The 19,379-nt window shown below is 38.2% G+C and overlaps 2 protein-coding genes across 2 annotated transcripts; one reads left to right on the top strand and one right to left on the bottom strand.

Moving 5' to 3' along the window:
* The first annotated feature begins 591 nt into the window (after nucleotides 1-591).
* Nucleotides 592-8,708, top strand: anxa3b (annexin A3b). Its single transcript, XM_053516019.1, has 14 exons — nucleotides 592-716; nucleotides 1,032-1,072; nucleotides 2,360-2,407; nucleotides 2,503-2,584; nucleotides 2,737-2,831; nucleotides 3,965-4,078; nucleotides 5,158-5,248; nucleotides 5,335-5,414; nucleotides 5,523-5,579; nucleotides 6,224-6,317; nucleotides 6,425-6,520; nucleotides 6,796-6,854; nucleotides 7,138-7,260; nucleotides 8,417-8,708. The coding sequence occupies exons 2-14, from the start codon at nucleotides 1,058-1,060 to the stop codon at nucleotides 8,474-8,476; spliced, it is 1,014 nt and encodes a 337-aa protein (XP_053371994.1). The 5' UTR covers nucleotides 592-716; nucleotides 1,032-1,057; the 3' UTR covers nucleotides 8,477-8,708.
* A 5,616-nt stretch (nucleotides 8,709-14,324) lies between these two features.
* paqr3b (progestin and adipoQ receptor family member IIIb) lies at nucleotides 14,325-18,186 on the bottom strand. Its single transcript, XM_053516020.1, has 7 exons — nucleotides 18,096-18,186; nucleotides 17,392-17,607; nucleotides 17,074-17,236; nucleotides 16,621-16,776; nucleotides 16,097-16,294; nucleotides 15,898-15,988; nucleotides 14,325-15,507 (listed from the first exon to the last, which is right to left on the bottom strand). The coding sequence occupies exons 2-7, from the start codon at nucleotides 17,574-17,576 to the stop codon at nucleotides 15,374-15,376; spliced, it is 927 nt and encodes a 308-aa protein (XP_053371995.1). The 5' UTR covers nucleotides 17,577-17,607; nucleotides 18,096-18,186; the 3' UTR covers nucleotides 14,325-15,373.
* Nucleotides 18,187-19,379: the final 1,193 nt, after the last annotated feature.

The following is a 19,379-nucleotide window of genomic DNA, read 5'->3' as shown; positions in this document are numbered from 1 at the left end:
ACCAGGGGTAGCTCAGTGGTTAAGGCATTGGACTACGGTTCGGAAGATCCCAGGTGTAAACCCCACAACCACCAAGTTCCCACTGTTGGGCCCTTGAGCAGATGTGTTATAAGATAAAAATGTAAGTCGCTCTGGATAAGAGTGTCTGCCAGATGTGTACGTGTGTAATGTGAGACAGGGATCGAACCTGTCTGAGATTCGAACCCAGACCCTGGAGGTGCAAGCGACAGTCATTTATCAAGTGGCCCATTAGCTAATAAGTAAGTTTAAACCCAAAAAAGTTTTTTTTAAGGATGTTGTTCGTTTGCTGATTTTAAGCTGACCTGTCTGAGCAAGCATAAATAATGGCACCCAGCATCATTAAAATGTGAAGAAAATAGTGCAGGTGAAATAATATTAGATATTTAAATGATTAATATAAGTATAAAAGTTTAAGATTAAAAAGCTCCAAAAGGGAAAATATAACAGCTTCATCTGCATGTTTCATTATTTGGAGGAATTCCTGTTTCTTGCTCGACAGGGGGGTGAATCAAACGAATCCTGTTTTGGTTCATTTCTAAAGAGTCGACTCAGTGACTCGTCCCGCCCATTTCCCGGTACATAAGTTGACTGATTTCCCGAATGATTCATTTCCCGCGGTTTCCAGGCGGCTCCCGATCGAAAGCCTCGGCGGCGGAGAGACTGAGTGTGTTCAGAGAGATTTTAATCACGACCAGGTAATCATCCAGATGTTCATCAACACTTTGATTCAGTTTGTTGGAGGAAGTGTCCCCACTCGGACTCGGAGGGACAGATGTCTCTCTGGGGACACTTTAGATCCACCTGAGTGGGTTTCCGGGTCCTGGTGTGTGTAGTGTTAATGCAGTGTGTGTGTGTGTGTGTGTGTGTGTGATCAGTGGTCAGAGCTACAGGTGATGTAATGGGTGAGGAATGCGCGCGCAGGATCTGTTGCGCAGTGTTCGAAATGTGAAGCTGTGAATCAAACTGTGTGTGTGTGTGTGTGTGTGTGTGTGTGTGATCTCTGACTGCAGGCTTTACAACCCACCTGACTTCTGGAATGGCCTCTGTGTGGGTGAGTCCAAAAAAAACATTTTCTTTTTCCCACATTAACACAAAAATCCCGACAGGTTTGGGACAAATGATTTATAACTGAAGAGTTTTTCTTCTTGTTGAAGTTAAAATACAAACAAATGAAACATTGTATCGGTGCTAAAAAGTGTCTCACCCAGGTAAAAAAGTGAATTTCCAGATAAGATCATGTAACACCATTCTTCATAAAACTTAACGCTTCTTATCTCTCAGGTCATGCTTCATGATTTTTTTTTTGTGAATATGCATACACATTTATATTTTTTATATCTGATAAAAGGAAACACATTTGCTTAGTACAATTTCACGCCCTTTTATGTTTTCGTGTCCGTAACTTTCAATGATATTAACTGACAATCAGATAAAACTTGGGCAATTTAGATTTCACATGAAAAGACATAAACCTAAAAAAGTGTATTATTCGAAAAATTAAGATATCACAATATGAATTTGACATGGTTACGGACACTACAGATTATGTACAGTATACTGTTACGCTGAACAGTGACCATTTTTGGGGCACATATAGAATCATCTCTCCAAAACGGCTGAAGGTAGTGAAGCAAGATTGGTCTCTTCCATGTTACATAAACTTTACATTTTTTTTCGTATTACTGTATATGTACAGTATAATATAAAAAATTTTAAAAAATCAGCACAAATACTGTGTTTGAACTGGAAAGTTTAAACATCCTTCAACCACAGAAGGTATAGGTCAGTTTATAACAATATTAAGTTTGTGCTCTGTTTTACAGAAAAGCTTTTTTATCACAAGCAACAAAAGACACACTTTCTATATGCTCTAATCTGTATTAAACAATTGGTAATACAGTTCATTTTCCTAGAGTGCAACAATTTTCACTTCTTAAGTTTCTTGTTAAGTTTGTTTAGATTTTATGCCTTATTGTTTACATAGTCCAGGGTATGGTTTCGAATCCCGCCTCAGGTCTGTGTGCATGGAGTTTATATGTTCTCCCCATGCTTGGTGGGTTTACTCTGGGTACTCTGGTTCTCTTCTATTGTCCAAAGACATGCAGATTAGGATAATTAGTTAAATAACAGTACTGAGTCGAATCAGATTTGTCAAAATAAAAAGAAGGAAAAACCATACATACAGAAAGGAACATCCTTACATGTTTTAATTATGCTTTTTTTTTAAACAAACAGATGTCAGGCCATTCATACTGTTTCTGGCCTGGAGATGTGTGTGAAGATGTGCATGGCTATTTGTGCTTTAGGATTACACACGCATGTGTCTCCTGTGTTTCAGGATGATCTGAACTCCCTCCTGGACTCGCCGGACTCGCTGTCCAGCCCTGTAAGACCGCCCTCACGTCCTCTCGCCCTTTATTCCTTACGTATGTAGTTCCTTACGCAGGTTACTAACCTCCGTCCTTCTGTTTTGTGTCTCAGAATCGAGGAACCGTTAAGGCTAAAGCAGGTTTTAATGCAGCTGAAGACGCGGCCGCTTTAAAGAAGGCCATGGATGGATTCGGTGAGAGGAACGCTTCAGAAAACCTCCAGCATTGTAGTGTTTGCCGTCACTCCCTGAGTAAATTTACCTTACACCGCAGTGGAGATGAACACCTACTTTGTCTCAAAGATTGTGTGTGTGTGTGTGTGTGTTTTGTGCGTGTGTGTGTTAAGGCACCAACGAGAAGACTCTGATCGACATTTTGACTCAGAGAAGCAGCGATCAGCGTCAGCAGATCTGCAAAGCATACAAGGATCTAACTGGAAAGGTTAAAACTCCACCCAAATGCACTCACTCACACACACACACACACACACACACACACACACACACTATTAGCCTTGTCCATTATCTCCTATTAGCACATATAACTTATAATTTGGATTATGATTGGTCATGATTGTTGACTGAATTTCTATAACAGTGGTCCAGCAATAGTGCACGTTGCCATAGTTTCCATAGTAACAGATAATTTGTTTACATTTAGGCATTTGGGAGACACCCTTATCCAGAGCGACTTGCATAACTTAGATTTACAGGGACGTGTAAAGTGGATGTTCCATATAAAGAAATAATACATCAAAGGTTTCTGTAAGAGACGTTTATGTAGAATGTATGGAAGGAGTCTCCAGTGTCAGGGCTTTATACAAAAAGGTCACCACCTGGATGTAACTAAGGAAATAGTTAAGAGTCTTCCATTGGATAACTACTGCAGTGATTAATATTGTTCAGCTGCAACAAGTATTTTAACCCTAACTGATGCAGCTTCTCATTTCTTAAACACCCACGTGAGAAGACGTATCCTGCGTTACTCTCTTACAAAAGGGTCAATTATTATAAAACAACTAAGGAGATTGCTGAAAGACTTAATTATTAAACCCTGGCAGGATCGTGGTGAATCATCTTCGAGGAAGAAATGTGGTCAGAAAAATATTTAAAAAGATCATGATTGGAGATCACTTACACATTGGGTGAAATCAAATCATAAAAAAAACAGTAGAACTCACAGTTATGTTTAATAGTGAAAGTAAGAGCATTTCCACATGCATATCGACACGACGCCACAGCAGATGCATGCTGTAATCAAAGCAGTGTAATCATCCTATTAAAATAACATAGAAGCATATGTGAATACTGAAAAAAAAACAAAGAATGAAATTAATCAACAACAGTGATGCAAACCCACATCACTCATGGGTAAATAATGCACAACACAAAATGTTAAATTCTTTACACGCTGTTTTTATTCATAGTGTTTTTATAAGGTATGGTTTTTGTGATGTTACTATTCAAACACTCCGGTGATCCAGGAGTCAGGTTTTCCTCAGCTGTGTGTCTCCTGGACTGTAGTTTTACGTCGCATGTCAGTGATTGAAGTTTTCTGTGACTGTCGTTTTGCAGCCTCTTGTGGACCATCTGGAGGGAGACACTCATGGACATTTTGAGGACATCCTTGTGGCTCTCGTCACCCCACCGGCTCAATTCGACATGCAGGCGGTTAGAAAGGCCATGAAAGTAAGAGTTTTACGTTTTTAGATCTGGTGTGTTTTGAAAAATAATCTACTTTCGTTTCTCCAACAGAATTAGGTGAAGAAATCTTTCCTTAGACAATTATAGCAGATATATTGTAATTAAAGGTCCAGTTTAGGCTAGACTCAAATGGTGTGTGTACTAGGGAAATATGGACTATAAAATAATCTTCTGCTAGAAAAAAATGTGGATTTTATTCAAGTTTTCTAAATGAGGTGGTAATATATATATATAAATATACATACATACATTTACACTCTAGTATTTTTTTTCTGAATTAATGCTGTTTTTTGTTAAAAAATCTCTTTCTGTGCCATGTCAGGGAGCAATCTGTAACACAAAAGGTCTAAACCCTTTTTTTATTATCATACAATATAGTAGACACATTAATGTTATCTTGCATGCTCGCGCTTGATTAATGATTGTGTTAGCTAGCTTGCTGACAAACAGTGAGCTTAATCTTGATCACTTCCTGGTTAAATAATTTGGACATCAACAACTCTTTGCTGTTACATCATGCTAGTTCACTTTAGTTAATTCGTTAGCTAATAGCGTACTTAATAAAATAGCCAGATGTGCAAAACTATGAGGTTAAGAAAGATATTGATTTGTAAACTGATTCGAGAATCATTTGGGAGAGAAATAAAGTACGGCTGTGTTCACTTCACTGCAGCAGGATTAGGAGTTTCTCCTGCTCTGCACAGTGATCGAGGTGGAAATGCAAATAATTGTCCCTGGTGAGGTAGTTAACGACAGCAAGTTTGAATGGTGTGTGTGAGACTAGGCAAGGATTTTCCTACTTAAATGCACAGAAGGTCACATATCACGTTTTCACAAAGGATCGTAGGCAAATTTTAGCTACAACACGAGCTAGGGTTAAAAAAAAAAAAAAAAAAAGGCACCAGAAGATGATGTTACACCTGCGACGTGATTTATTCAGCACTAATAAAAATTAAAAAAAATGAATGATAATATATATAAATGAATGATAAGATATAAATGCTGTCTTTGGTTAAAAGTCTCTCTCTCTCTCTCTCTCTCTCTCTCTCTCTGTGCCATGTCAGGGAGCTGGGACCACAGAGAGCGTATTGATCGAGATCCTCGCATCCCGATCTAACCAGCAGATCAGAGCTCTGTCTGATGCGTACCTAAAAGGTTTGTACGTCCAGTTTTCCCCATTGGATCATGTGATGAATAACATGCAGTAATGTTATTATAACACTAATGTCTGCATGTTGTAGAGACGGGGAGAGCGCTGATAAATGACCTGAAGTCAGAGGTGTCGGGAGATTTTGAGAAAACGCTACTCATCCTAGCTGAGGTTGGTGCATTCTGGGAGATTTTGCATTGTGGTTTCTGACTGATGGATTTAAATGGAAATGAGGAACGTGTGTAATGTGAGATGTTTTTCCTTTCATCTAACTTAAAGGGGAAGAGGGACGAGACTAAAAATGTGGACGCTGCTAAAGCCAAAGCTGATGCAAAGGTAAAGTCAAAGAGAAACTGCAGAAATTAAAAGCTAAATAAGAATAAAAAAAACAAATAACTATTGGTGTGAACAGGGCTAAAATGGACAGGAGGGTGGAGCTTTTACGCCGCGATGAATTTAACTATTTGATCAAATGAATTCTGCAAAAACTGAAAATATAAAACGGCTATAGTGTGCTATTGAAGTGTTTTGAATGAAGAGGGTGTGGCCTCTGTGTGTACTGTTCCTTATAAAATAGGTGTGTCTCTATATGTACTGTGCTCCTCTAATGAGGATCACATGGTCTGATTATAATTTTTTTAATGAAGGAGACGTGGCTTCTGCACCTAATAAAGACAATGATGTACTGTTTGCTATAGATTGATAGATGGATACTTTATTGATCCCAAAGGAAATTCCAGACAGGAATCGTACACTTCCTTGAGAGATGTTGGTGTTAAATTGTACTTGAGATTGCAGCAGAAAAACAAGAGACACCCTCCAATAAATCAAATGTATTGAGTATCTGCTCAATTGTTCAAATGTACTTGGTTTATTTGCAGTTGTGGCCAAGAATAAAATAAGTGATACTTTATTTAAAAATAAAGTGTTTTGTACTGCTTAACTATTTTACACACTTACCCTGAGGCTTCCCTGCACAGGCGCTGTACGAGGCCGGAGAGAAGAAATGGGGGACGGATGAGAGCAAGTTCATCGACATCCTCTGTCACAGGAGCGTTCCTCAGCTACGACAAAGTGAGCGACGGACTGGAGACTGAAAATGAAAATTCTGTAACGTTTCAAAATTTGAAAAGAAACGTGAATTCTAAGAGTGTGTGTATGTGTGTGTGTTTTATTTAAAGCTCTGGTTGAATACAAGACCCTGAGTGGGAAAACCCTGCAGCAGAGCATCGAGAGCGAGATGTCTGGACACTTAGAGGACGCTTTAGTAGCCGTAGGTATGACACGATTCATGTTTTTGTAACCTAAAGTTACTGAATTTTATTAAATATGCTTTAAATATTAAAACATTAACAATGGAAAGTAATGACAAAGTGTGGGGGCTTTGCTGCATTTCTCTTGTTTTTCTAGACATGACGCTGCCAATACTTTATAAATGTTAAATGTGTAAAAGTTTTTTTTTTTTTTTTTTTTATGTTTGAATTTATTCCTATTTTATTAAACATATGTTGATCAGTTTTGTAAGGATGAATGTGTGTGTGTGCCATTACAGTGAAATGTGTGAAGAGCGTCCCGGCTTACATGGCAGAGCTTCTCAATAAGAGTATGAAGGTAAAGAAAGCAAATGGATCACACAGCAAAAAGAACAAAATTAAATTATAAATAAATAAATAAACAGATCAAAATAAATAGAGGAAGACAGACACTATATCTTAGTAACTATAAAGTAAAAAAAAAGAATTTGAATGTTATTTAAGTACAGTCGTGTTGTAATTGTTATCTCGAGCCGGGTTTCATGTCACTGCTCAGTGAAGCTGTCCCACACCCTCAGCTTGTTGATATTTCCTGCTGAGTTTCTTTTTTATTATCTGGTATTTAATTTTTTTTTTTTCAGGGTGGGGGTACAAACGAGGAACTGCTGACTCGGATCATGGTGAGCCGCTCCGAGATCGATATGGTGGACATCAAGGTCGAGTATAAAAAACTGTTCGGCCGCTCCTTATACTCCGATATCGAGGTACGTTAGAGCAAAGTGTTTACAAAAAAAACACAGCCTGCTCATTGAGCAAGTCACTTCCTACTTTGTCTTTCTTTCTGATTAACTAGCTTTTGTAATACAGTATGTTTGACCGTTTGCACCCTGAGCAGCTTCCTTCTGTTTCATTTTGAAGAATGGAGGCACTTGGGATTATTTAGAAATCAGACTTTAGTTAGTGTAGGATGGTTTAAGTAAGAAAACAGGTAGTGCAGCTGAATGAAAGAACAAAGGAAAAAAGGAAAACAAAGCAAGAAAGGATGAGAAAAACAAAAACAACAAAGGAATATACTATATACAGTATATAATATAAAAAAATATAAAAGAAAAATAAAGAGTAAGAAAGTAAAAAGAAAAAAGGAACGAGAAGAAAGGAAAAAACTTAAGATTAATTAAACTACTATTGATAACATGAGAAGAGAAAAAAAAACAAGAAAAGAGAAGAAGCATTAAATAAGAAGGAATGATGACAAGAATAAAGAGAAGGGTCATTGCAACAACAAAAACGGTAAAGAGAGAGGAAAAAAAGTGTGAAAAAGAGGAAGATGAAAGAGGAACGTAAAAAAAGAAACAGAACATAAATACAGAAGAAAAACAAATATAACCCTTTCTAAAATTGTGTATAAAAGTGTTTTCATACAGTATGACTTTAAAACAACCCCTCTCTGCGCTTCCTTATTCCTTATGTTGTAATATTTCCTATAGTCCAGACCATTATTCTTTTTTTTTTTTTCATTAATCACTGCAACTGTATGACCAAGACAAAGCAATTTCTCTCTGGGATTAATAAAGTTCTTTGAATCTTGAATTCTTTCAATAACAGAGAAATTTCTGACACCAATTTTTTTACTTTAATTCTATCTAATTCTATCTTCTTTGTGCTTTTTCACTTCCATTCATAAATTATTTATAATTCATGTCCAGTTGTAACGTTTCTAACTCAAATCGGTTTCTTGTAATCCAAATCAGTACAGTTTTAAATCCTTTAGTCTTACTGATGCTGTTAACTACTCGTGAATTATTCATTCTTTAATACGATTAAAACACTCCTGCAGCTTGAATGGAGAGTGACGTTTTGAGACATGAAAGGTCATAAAAGGTATGAAATGTAAAATCTCTATAAATCTGTGTGTTCCAGTCGGACACGTCAGGAGATTATCGCAAAACCCTGCTGGGGCTCTGTGGAGCGGACGCTTAGGCCTGAGCTAAACGTCACACAGGAGCTGAGACGAAGAATTTAAAAATGACAACACGCCGCTGCTTCCTTAGTCTTCATTTCATCACTGTGCATTTTTGCTTAAACATATAAAAAAAATTAACATTAATAATCACAGATACTATATGAAGTATGGCATGTTAATGTAACTGAATGATTTAATCATTTACATTTTTTACAGTAAAAACTGTGTGTGTGTCCTGTTTGTGTTACACTGGGAATATTTAGAAAAAAACACTAAAAATTACTGAAACTAATTACTGTATTTGCTCTAATATTTGATCAGATAAGCTTTACAGTCTACTCTGTTTAGTTACATCATCACAACATCAATGGATTCTTTACTCTTGAACAGGAAAAAAGGTCAAGCTGTCAGAAGCTTTAAGATAAACATCATTTTAAATTCTTCAAGACAAATAAACTCTTTTTAAAGAGTAATATCAATTAAATTTATTACATCAGCAAATAACATTACTAAACAAGTAAAATATTTATAAGTAGGAGTAGAACTGATATTTTAATAAGCTAATTATGATAAAATGCCTTGGGAGGTTTTAGGAGAAATAAATAAATGGTTATTATTATTATTATGATCAGTGGTGCTTGCGAAGCAAAGAATCCCTTGTATTAGCTTATTTTTTTATTTTTTCCATAAAAAATGGGGTGCTATTACTTTTCTAAATCATTCCATAAAACTTTTATTGACAACAACCGTGACGGATTCTAGTGCAGAGCAAGAATTTTGCAGAAATATAAAAATTTTGAAAGCTTGAAAGCTGTGTCAGAAAATACACAGCAAGAGGGTACAAGTTACCCAAATTTGCCCTGTTACACCCATATGATGGTGAAGATACACCCCACTGAAACAGGAAGTGCTCACAGTTGCGTTCCATGCTATGGTAAATTCCATAGGAACTTTGAACTGAACCTAACCGTGCATCCCGTTGTCATAGCAACATGGGTGTGGTCTCCTTTTGTTCAGGCAACCAATCAGTCTCTCAGGATTACTTTGAAGCTGTCAAGCCACACCCTGGCAACCACTTTAGAGCACCTTAGCAACTGATCCCGTAGACGGTCATTATAAAAGACCCAGAGGCTCGGGTTTGCTTCGGCAAGCACCACTCACATTTTCTTTAGAAAAGGTAACAGTATAAATGTTAGTAATATTATTATTTCAATTCAATTTTATTTGTATAGCGCTTTTAACAATTGTCATTGTCGCAAAGCAGCTTTACACAAGCAAAAGAATTATTTAAGTCTATATGGACTAAGTGTGCATGAATCACGATGAGCAGATTGTCCCTGATGAGCAAGCCACGGGCGACAGTGGCAAGGAATGCCACTTATTAATGATAATCAGTATTTAAACATGGACAATGATAATCAAAAATAAACATGGATATATATGAGAGGCTTGTCTTACTTTTATATGCATGTTTATTTTTTGAAGTCCCCGAAATTTGCCACAACGATTTCAGTATAGTTTGTCTGATACTCTCTGTACTTGGCACTATACAACACACAGTAATATGGCCATTTTTAATATCCATTAAAAAGCCATTTTTAAAATCTGATATATAAAACAGATGATCAGAAGTCTTTTTCTTTGTACAGATGAGCATTTAGAAAGGCCAAGCAGGCTTTTGTGTGCCTTATCTGGAGAAGTAGTGTCCTCCTTGGTCTGTGTCCATGGGACCCAGCGGTGTGCAGTGTCCGTTGGACTGTCTGCCTTGTGATGGTGCCACCAGCAGATTGATCAGGATGGACTTGGTGGTGATCCTTGGATTTTTTTACTTCTCTTACTCACCTACTGGCCAGCTCAGGTGTCTCTTTTGACTTTCAAACACGTCCTCAGATATTTTTTACAGAACGTCTTGTATTTTTTTAATAATACTTTGCACTGTAGCCACTGGACTTGTGAGCAGCCACCAATGCACAGCTGCAGGTCCTCAGTGAGCTCCCTATGCCTTACCCATGATGGTCACAAACCAACAGCAGAGAGCTTCTGTTTTTCACGTGTTCAGTTTATTGAAACAGCTGTTCCCAAAGAACCAGAGTAATTAGGATGTTTTAAAACAACTTTGGAATTTGGAATAGTATAGAACTTTGGATTTTCCCATAGACCATGAAAGTTTGCAAAGGGTATGAATAATTTTGAATATCTCACTTTTTGTTCAAATATAAATAAAAGCTGAGAAATATTTTTTCCCACAATAATGCTTCTTGTACATCGTCTTCTTACTTTTGGGAAAATAAATCTTTTTTGGAGTCTACAGTATCACCAGCATCATGATCATCTTCAATTAGGCTGCATCAGATATTAAAAATGTGCCATAAAATCTTATAAGGAAAAAAACAGATATTTGTTGTAGGATGTAAAGTAAAATCCATTATCCACTAATACCACTTATACACCATATTACTGTGTGTTGTATATTGCAAAGTACAGACACTATCAGACAAACTATACTGAAATCGTTGTGGCAAATTTCGGGGAATCCAAAAAATGTTGAATAAAAATCACTAAGCAAACTTTGATTAGAGAAAAATCAAATCAAGTTTATAAAGGTGCACTGAAAAGACAAAACTGAACTGGTAAGACAGAAGTCATCGACATATGTCAATGCCCCAAAAATCCCCAAACCAAAAGAGTGCACAAAGAAAAGCCCACGAAGAAAGCTACTTCCCTTTGCCAACATAGGTTTACAGTATATACCTAAAAAACAATCTGTTGCTCCTCCTCGTTTATTTGTCTGATCTACTGTAATTTCTATTATTTATTCATTAGTTATATTATTATTTACTCAGCTCCCTTATTTTTGTTATATACAAGCCCACTTTATTTCCCAACCCTCTTCTATCAATTTCAATTATTCACATGTTGTCGTCTCGAGCCAGGCTAGGTCACGTTCCATAAGATCACTTCATGTCTCTCGTTCTGTCACTTCAATCTTGTATACAGTAAGTCCTTTAGCTGTCAGATTTCCCTCATTGGCCTACTAATCAGCATGAATATGACATTTTGGGCTCCGAAACAGATTGTGATCACTAGTTCTGATTCTATTATGTGTTAATTATGATGCGTATAGTTTATTCTATTTTAAAGGTTAATAGTATAGACTAATTTCATAACATTTTGATAATAAACATTTTTACTTTTATAAGGCATCTTGTCCTAGTTTTCTTTCATCCCCTTCTCTACTTTTCTGTATCTGTCTTATGTTACTCATACTGATTCCTTTTAATGAGAACTCTTCTACTTCTATAGCGCTGACAGATGGTCTTACTTCTGGTCTTATTTCTACTCATCCTGAAAGCCCCATCAGCCTTAATTCCCCCTCACCCGTGATGAGTAATGATTTATTTGCTGTAATTACAGCACTGTGCACGCTCTTTAAAAAGGAGAAGTTAGTCCATCGGTGGATCTTTTTTCTGCTGTGCCCAGCGATTTGGTCTTAATTTGTACCTTGAGCTTAATCACCGTCTGGATTAAATTCCTCTTTCTCTCAGCCCTATGTTGCAACTTACTTTCCGAAGAACAATTTAGGCCTAAGGGCATGACCTACAGTACAAAATACAGTAACGAAGTCAAACGACTTATTTACCTTCCAGAGAGCATTAACCAAACCAAATCCAAGTGCAGAAAGTCTTTTAATTCAGTTTCAGCATCCAAAGATTTTAAACTTCATCATTTCACGCACTGCTACAAAACATCAGACAGGAAGTAAGGCCTGAAGCGCAATCCTGTTTAAAAAGGCAGCAGTGAAAAGACGCCAATGTTAATACAAGTCAAGTATATACACCATGCAAAATGCACACGATCACATTCAAGGGGTAAATCAAGGGCTGGTAAAAGTATTTGCCCCTTATAAAGGGTTTGTTCAAGGGCACATTGTTATCATTGTCTCTAAGCGAAAAGTAACAGATATAAAGGAACACGATACCCAATTCACAGCAGTTACAGTACAGAATAATTATAGTGCTTTGTGCTAAAGGCTCTGTGGAAACAGAACAAAACACATTCATGCAAAAAGCAAAGAGATTTTTCCCCCCATAAAACACTTTGTTTAAGTTTTGTTTTTTATATTCACAGCAAAGGACCATGTGGTGTGTTCGAAGGCAAATACAGGACAATGAGGTACTCTAAAAAAATAATAAAATAATGTCAATAATGCTCATGTTGATCTACACAAATGTTAAGTCTCAGTATTAATTCTAATTGGTCAAAAGGTGTGGATTAGTCTTCTACAGATCAGTTTGAATACTTTATCGTTTCTATAGTAACAGCTTGATCACAGGGATTTGTACAGCAGGCACATTTTTTAATTGTATGGAAGGAGTCTCCAGTGTCGGCGCTTTGTAACAGACGAGTTGATATTTAATAAATCATCCAACGATGCCTCTTTGTTCTGATTGGTCAAACGTTCTTGGTCCTTGGTCACAATAATAATAATAATAATAATTTCTAACAAAGGTGTAAACTTTACTAAATGTTTATCACTGATCATACATTTAATAGTGCTATTTCTGGAACTAGATGTTAGATTAAACGTAAATCCAGGTTTATTTTTAGCTTTAGGTTGCGTTGACTGTTAATGCTTTTTTTAAACAAAAAGGATAAACTATTTCACATTCGGGTCGGTTTACATGTTTGCTCGAACCAATTTCCAATACAGAAATACTGGCTTGTTTATACTTGTTTACTGTACTTGATGTTAAAAAGTCTGATTCTGATTGTGCAGCTTTAACAATACTGGCCTCTCAGCAGGTCTTTAAACAGTTTAGAAACACTTTAAACAAACCAAGTTAGATTTCCGAAATGATCAACTAAAATTTTTCATCTGTAGATCTGCACTTGAGCTATAAGGTTAATCTAACAAACCCAAAGCCACCAGTTTGGCAAGTAAATCAGATCTCCTATAAACTTTAGGCCACGCCCCTTACCCGAGTATTATTAAGGGCCTCATGCTGAACTGGAGGCTGAAACTCTTTGTTATAGACACAAGTCTTTTAGCTCCAGTGCAAGAATAAGAGGCAGAAAACGAATGGTTATGACTATAACTTCTGTTCCCTGAGGGAAAGGAAAGAGATACAACACATAACGTATGGGATATCACGTCCCCTCGTGTCCTGGGTGAAGCCACCTATATTACCTCTCAACAGGTAAGCATGCAAGTTCCACAGTTCGGGATGCGGGTGAACTATCTCCTCCCCTGCCTGAGACGGAAGGTCCCTGAGAGGAGGAAGTTTCCATAATTCTGCTAGGCTGACTATCTCTGCATACCACAACTTTGCCGGCCAACGAGGGGCCACCAGGATTAGGGACAGGCCCTGTTGGCGCACCCTCTCAATATCAGAATCAGTTCTACTGGAGGAAAAGCATACAATAGAGCTGGGGGCCATGAGGGTGCCAGCTCATCGATCCCTAGAGGGGCATTGTGATCTGTTATGGAGAAGAATAGTGAGCAGTGAGCATTTTCTTTGGATGCAAAGAGATCCACTTCTTCCCTGCCGAAGCGCTCTCAGATCTGAGCTACCATCCATGGGTGTAACCTCCATTCCCTCACAAACGGCCCCCCCTGCAGAGAAGGTCCACCCCCATATTCAGGTGCCCTGGGATGTGAGTGGCCCTGAGTGACAGAAGATGAACACTGGACCATAGCAATAGAGTAGGAGATAGTTTTAGCAGGAGGGAGTGAGCGAGTCCCCCCTCGTGTGTTTATATACGACACCACTGTCCCCCCGATTCCCCCCTTGTCTGTTTATATACAACACCACTGTCCCCCCGATTCCCCCCTTGTCTGTTTATATACAACACCACTGTCCCTCGATTTCCCCCTTGTCTGTTTATATACGACACCACTGTCTGTCCTGATCAGAATATGATGGCCTGTCAGAGACGAAAATGTCTCAGGGCTGAAAACACCGCCAACAGCTCCAAATAGTTGATGTGAAGCCTGCGTTGTTCCTCGCAGAGGACAGACGAAGCTGAAACTGCTAATTCGGAAAGGAGGGGGTCCTGCTGAGCGACTGTATTTTTTCCCCAGGATTCTCTCCACAAACATGACTCGTCTTTCCAGCGTTAAAAGCCGGACCTGGCGACAAAGTGCACATGACTCGGGCTCAGCTAGCACTCTCCTAGCATGTAGAATTCCCAGACAGACGGAGCATGCTTCGTGCTGGTCCTTCTCATGCAAAGAGAAGCCACACTCCTAAGGACAGGGGACAAACAGCGGACTTCTTTTTTGCCACATTAGCTTCCATGCTCATACTAGATAACACCGTTAGCCCGGCTAAACAGAAGCCAACCAAACTGAGATGTCGCTAATGCTCTGACTGACAGTGAACTTAAAGTCAGCGCTCCGCGGGTAGACGACTCACCAAATGTGTCTGTTGTCGCTAACACCAACAGGGACAGTTAAGCTGATTTTAACCTCAGTCTTATGATGTAAAATGTAGAGTTGACTAGCAGCACCTAGAAAACTCTACGAAAAAGGTGTTTACAGCGAAGTGAAGAACATAAGGACTGAGAGTCAACCGTAGGTATAGGCGGGGCTACACCTACTGTACGTCACTACAGGTTTGACTGCATTTACGGCATGAATATAGATGGCTTCAGCCAGGACATGAGGGGGCGTGATAATACGTTATGTGTTGTACCGAGTGAATCGACTGAAAGGGAACATGTCACTGCTGATCAAATACAGTACCTTAGAAATAAAGAAAAAAATCTGCAATCCAGTATTTATTCCATCTACAGGCATGCTATAGCAGAGCTCAGGGAGGAGCTGGAACATCCCTGTGTTTTGCATCCTCATGCTAGAATGTAAACAGCAGGAGAGATGCTGAAGTGTGGAGAGCCTCAGGTCTAAAGAGGAACTAGGTGTACCTCGGGCACGGCTCACTGTGCCTGTAATGGGTGATGTAGATGGCGGACTGGTGCCACCAGTAAAACATGAGCACCACCAGGACGTGCCACAGCTGGTGACTGGCACCGAGGTAGTTCAGCTGCCCTACAACAAACAAACAGCGTTATTAGACATGAAACTCAATACTATTTTATTCATTTTGTAATATTAACATCTGTTTATAAAATATTGTTGCTTTAAGAAACTCTGGTGTTAATGAAACTACAGGTGGTGAGTGAGAAAAAAAAAACAACACCACATGATAACGAGCAATCAGAACAAAGAGGCGTCTCTGTGTTTTATTCCTTTTACAACAATTTGACTACTTCCTGTTCTCAAGTACTTGCTACAACTGTCATGTACTACAAAACACATGTACTTCTGACACTGGAGACTCCTTCCCTAAATGTCTCCCTTAAGGACGTCTCCCTACTGAGTGTAGTTGCAGTTTTTTCTCAAAGCTGCTGAAGAATACGAATCGACCTGAATGGTTACCTGGGAAGTAGCGCTCAGGGATTTTACTGATGTAGAACAGGAAAGCGGAGGCAGCGATCAGATACATGACCATGACTCGTGGGAAAAACGCCTACAAAGATAAAGCGTTTCATAAATCAAGGGTACATGTATTTGCGTTATTGTTATTGTTATTGTGTCATACTGAAGCCTGGATGAAATTAAAAGCGTCCATACGGACCTGCACAATCTGAGAGTGGAAGCCTCCATTGAGCCAAACCCAGTGGCAGGCGGGGATGATTCCGTACGCCGCCACGGAGCAGAAAATGGCCGAGCGCAGCATCTTCCACTCCTGAGTGTGGTACAGCGGGTGGATCTGAGCCGAAAACACGGCCAGGATCAGAGCCAGAATCGTGATCAGGTACACCTGTCTCCAGAACTGAAAGGGGAAAAAACAAACAGGTAATGCGATTTGCCTTGATAAGTTTTCTTTAATAGTCAGCATTCATTCAGCAAGAATTTAGTAAGAATTAAGATATATAACTGTTATTCCATTTTAGCAATAAATATTGATCAGATTTAGGCAGAGGGTGTGGCCTAATGCCTATGTTTTTTTAAATGGTTTTTTTTATGGTTTGTTCGTCTTGTTTTTAATGCATATGTGGTGTCCCTGAGACAATTTGTCATGTTTTATTGTTTACTTGTCAGCAGCATTAACATCCAATCTTGAAAAAAAGGAACTTGTGCTTATAGAACCAGCTGTACCCCGTCGCAGTAGAAGGCGTAGAACACTCCCGGGACGTAGCATCCCAAAATTCCCACTGAGATCCCGGCGTAGTCCAGGGCCAGCCAGCGACGGCTCGTCTTCTCCGAGCGATGGCAGCAGAAAAGGTGATAACCCACAGAGCACAGCATACACACCTGAACACAACCACACAGAATATGTTAACAACCACACTGTGTTTAATATCTCCAGCGGAATGAAACCAAACAAATACGATTATGCGATATACAGATTTACAAAAACGACTAAAAAGACTTGAGATGAGGTTATCACATCTATGATGTTTTTCTTTCCTGATGGCACGGGCTTATTCCAGGACTCAGAGTGTAAGAGAGTGGCTCTGGGACCCAGCGGAAACATTCTCACACATGAACTGGACGCACACAATATTAACTCTCATGCACAGAAAGTGTGTGTGTGTGTTTTATGTACACCTGAAAGCAAAACAGCCCTATGGAGTAGATGACATAGTCCTCTCTAGAGGCTCCTGCAGCTGGTAACACTGTGGCCATGTCGTTCACGCCCAACATGAAGAACAACACGAAGCCCAGCAGATGGCTCCAGATGTTCACCGTCTCATTGGACAGAATGAACATGCTGGAAAAACAACACACACACACACACACACAACACATCTGTGATATTTGTGATGATAATTCACAAATATTAAGTAATATGTGTTTTTCTTTTTTTTAGTTTATTAACATGTCACTCTAAAGCCTTGCAGCATGACAGCGGTGTCTGCTCCACACCTCTTCAGACATAAGCGAGAAGGCAGATGTGCTCGGTACCCATCTGTAATGTACGGGTTCTCCTTCAGGAACACCGGGATCTGTTCATACGTGTAGAGCCGGATCCCTCTGGGCACGAGAACCGGCCAGTACTGATAGCTGCCCAGTTCTATGTAATGAGCGCTCTTCAGGATCTTCGGAGGCATTTCGGCTCATCGGCACGTCACCGCTTCAGCACTGTCGAAGAGAAAACAAACGAAACTAATGAAAATCAAAAATGTATATAATCTGGCCATTTTAAGACTTTTAGAAATTTGTTTAAGGCATTGTTGAGGCACCAAGCATCATCATCATCATCATCATCACCACCATAATAATAATAATAATAATAATAATAGTAATAACAATAATTAAAAAATTCTGCTTTACAGGAGAAAATGAAAAAGTTAGTCAAAAACAAAAATTTAATAACTGACTAGAAGATAATAGCAATAAAAATCTAATAAAAATAAGAATAGCCCTAAAGAAAGTGAGATAATCCAAAAGTAAACAATTATAATAATATTAAAATAAAAAAGCAGAACACTAACAGAATGTGGATATAAAACAATAACAGTGACAGAAAGAACCTGACACACACACACACACACACACCTGCGCATTAATGTGCGTGCTGCAGAAACGCCTACAAATTAAACATTTAAAGAATAAAGATTAAAATATACCTTAAATTAAAGCTTTGTTCCAGTGGCTTTACATCGCGCGAGATGTTTTTATTAAACATATATTAACATCCGCCATATTTGCGGCTTTTTTTTACATGACGTAAAAATCCTGAGACATTAAAAGATGACGTCAGAGCTGCGCGACACAGAGCGCTTCACAGCTCCAGGAGGGAAACTGCACTGTTCATTTGAATGCATGTGGATGTGTATGGATTGGTTTTATTTAATAATAAGAATAAAGTGATTAAAAAAGATAAATAAAATAATATTTCTATATAATAATTTAATTATTGCTCAATATAATATAATATGATATAAGTAGTAGGTTGATTATTAAATGGTTGTAGCTTAATTTTGTATATAAATTTTTTTTTTTCCTAATTTAATAAAGTCAAGTGAAACTCAATGTAGACAACCCAAGGTAAAAACTGAAACAAGTTAAGTAATAAAATATTTTATATATGGACTGTATTTTTATACTTATTTTTTTAAAATATAAATATGTATCATTTATTTTTTACTTTTTGCTCAGTTATATATTATATTATATATGTACTGATTGATTGATTATTAACATGTATAACATGCATCATTTTATTACTTATACTCAGCTGATCCTGCTATCGTTGTCCTTTTAGATCTTAGTGTGGCGTGTGATACCACAGATCACAACATGCCTATCTCACCCCTAACACAGAGCTCCATCCTCTGTCCCATCCTCTTTATATTTTCTGCCTCTGGGTTCCATTAACACAGATACTGTATTTCTTTTTTTATCTATTTGTTTTTAAAGAAAAAAAAAGACACTAAAGTGTGTTTGGACAAAAGGATTTCTTGTGTCCTCCTGGCAGCGACTTTGCTCCATTACCATCGTATTGACAAACATATACTGTAAACTTAGTGGTTGAATCTAGTTTCTTCCAACTAAGGATTTTAGATATGATCAAGCTGTTTTTATTATTCAAAAATTTTGAGAAATTAATTCATGTTTTTATTTCATCTCAACTTGATCGCTTCACTGGGTCCAGATTCACTACAGGATTGATTTAAAAACATTTTTTACTAGTTTTTAAACCGCTGAATGCTTTTTAACATCTGTACATCTCTGAGCTTTTACAACAGCATACAATATCAAGGAATCTCAGACCAGTTACTCCTCTCTGTCCTAAGGTCCAGATTAAAGCTCAGAAGTGACCGAGCGCTCACTGTTGCTGCACCTAAATTCTGAAACAGTTTATTACTCAATGTTAGAGCAACAGCTACATTAGAAACTTTTAAATCCAG

Source organism: Clarias gariepinus, chromosome 17, assembly GCF_024256425.1.
Source record: "Clarias gariepinus isolate MV-2021 ecotype Netherlands chromosome 17, CGAR_prim_01v2, whole genome shotgun sequence".
Lineage (NCBI taxonomy): Eukaryota > Metazoa > Chordata > Actinopteri > Siluriformes > Clariidae > Clarias > Clarias gariepinus.
The sequence above is the reverse complement of the archived record's forward strand: the minus strand, read 5'-3'. Positions and strand labels throughout refer to the sequence as shown.

Excerpts from the sequence above, each read along its gene's own strand:
- anxa3b (XM_053516019.1), top strand. Across the intron at positions 2,408-2,502 it reads CGGACTCGCTGTCCAGCCCT|AATCGAGGAACCGTTAAGGC; the intron begins GTAAGACCGCCC and ends TTTGTGTCTCAG. Across the intron at positions 5,580-6,223 it reads AAGCCAAAGCTGATGCAAAG|GCGCTGTACGAGGCCGGAGA; the intron begins GTAAAGTCAAAG and ends TTCCCTGCACAG.
- paqr3b (XM_053516020.1), bottom strand. The coding sequence starts at position 17,576 with ATGCCTCCGAAGATCCTGAAGAGCGCTCATTACATAGAACTGGGCAGC. Across the intron at positions 16,777-17,073 it reads TAGGGCTGTTTTGCTTTCAG|GTGTGTATGCTGTGCTCTGT; the intron begins GTGTACATAAAA and ends GGTTGTGTTCAG. Across the intron at positions 15,508-15,897 it reads CCCTGAGCGCTACTTCCCAG|GGCAGCTGAACTACCTCGGT; the intron begins GTAACCATTCAG and ends TGTTTGTTGTAG.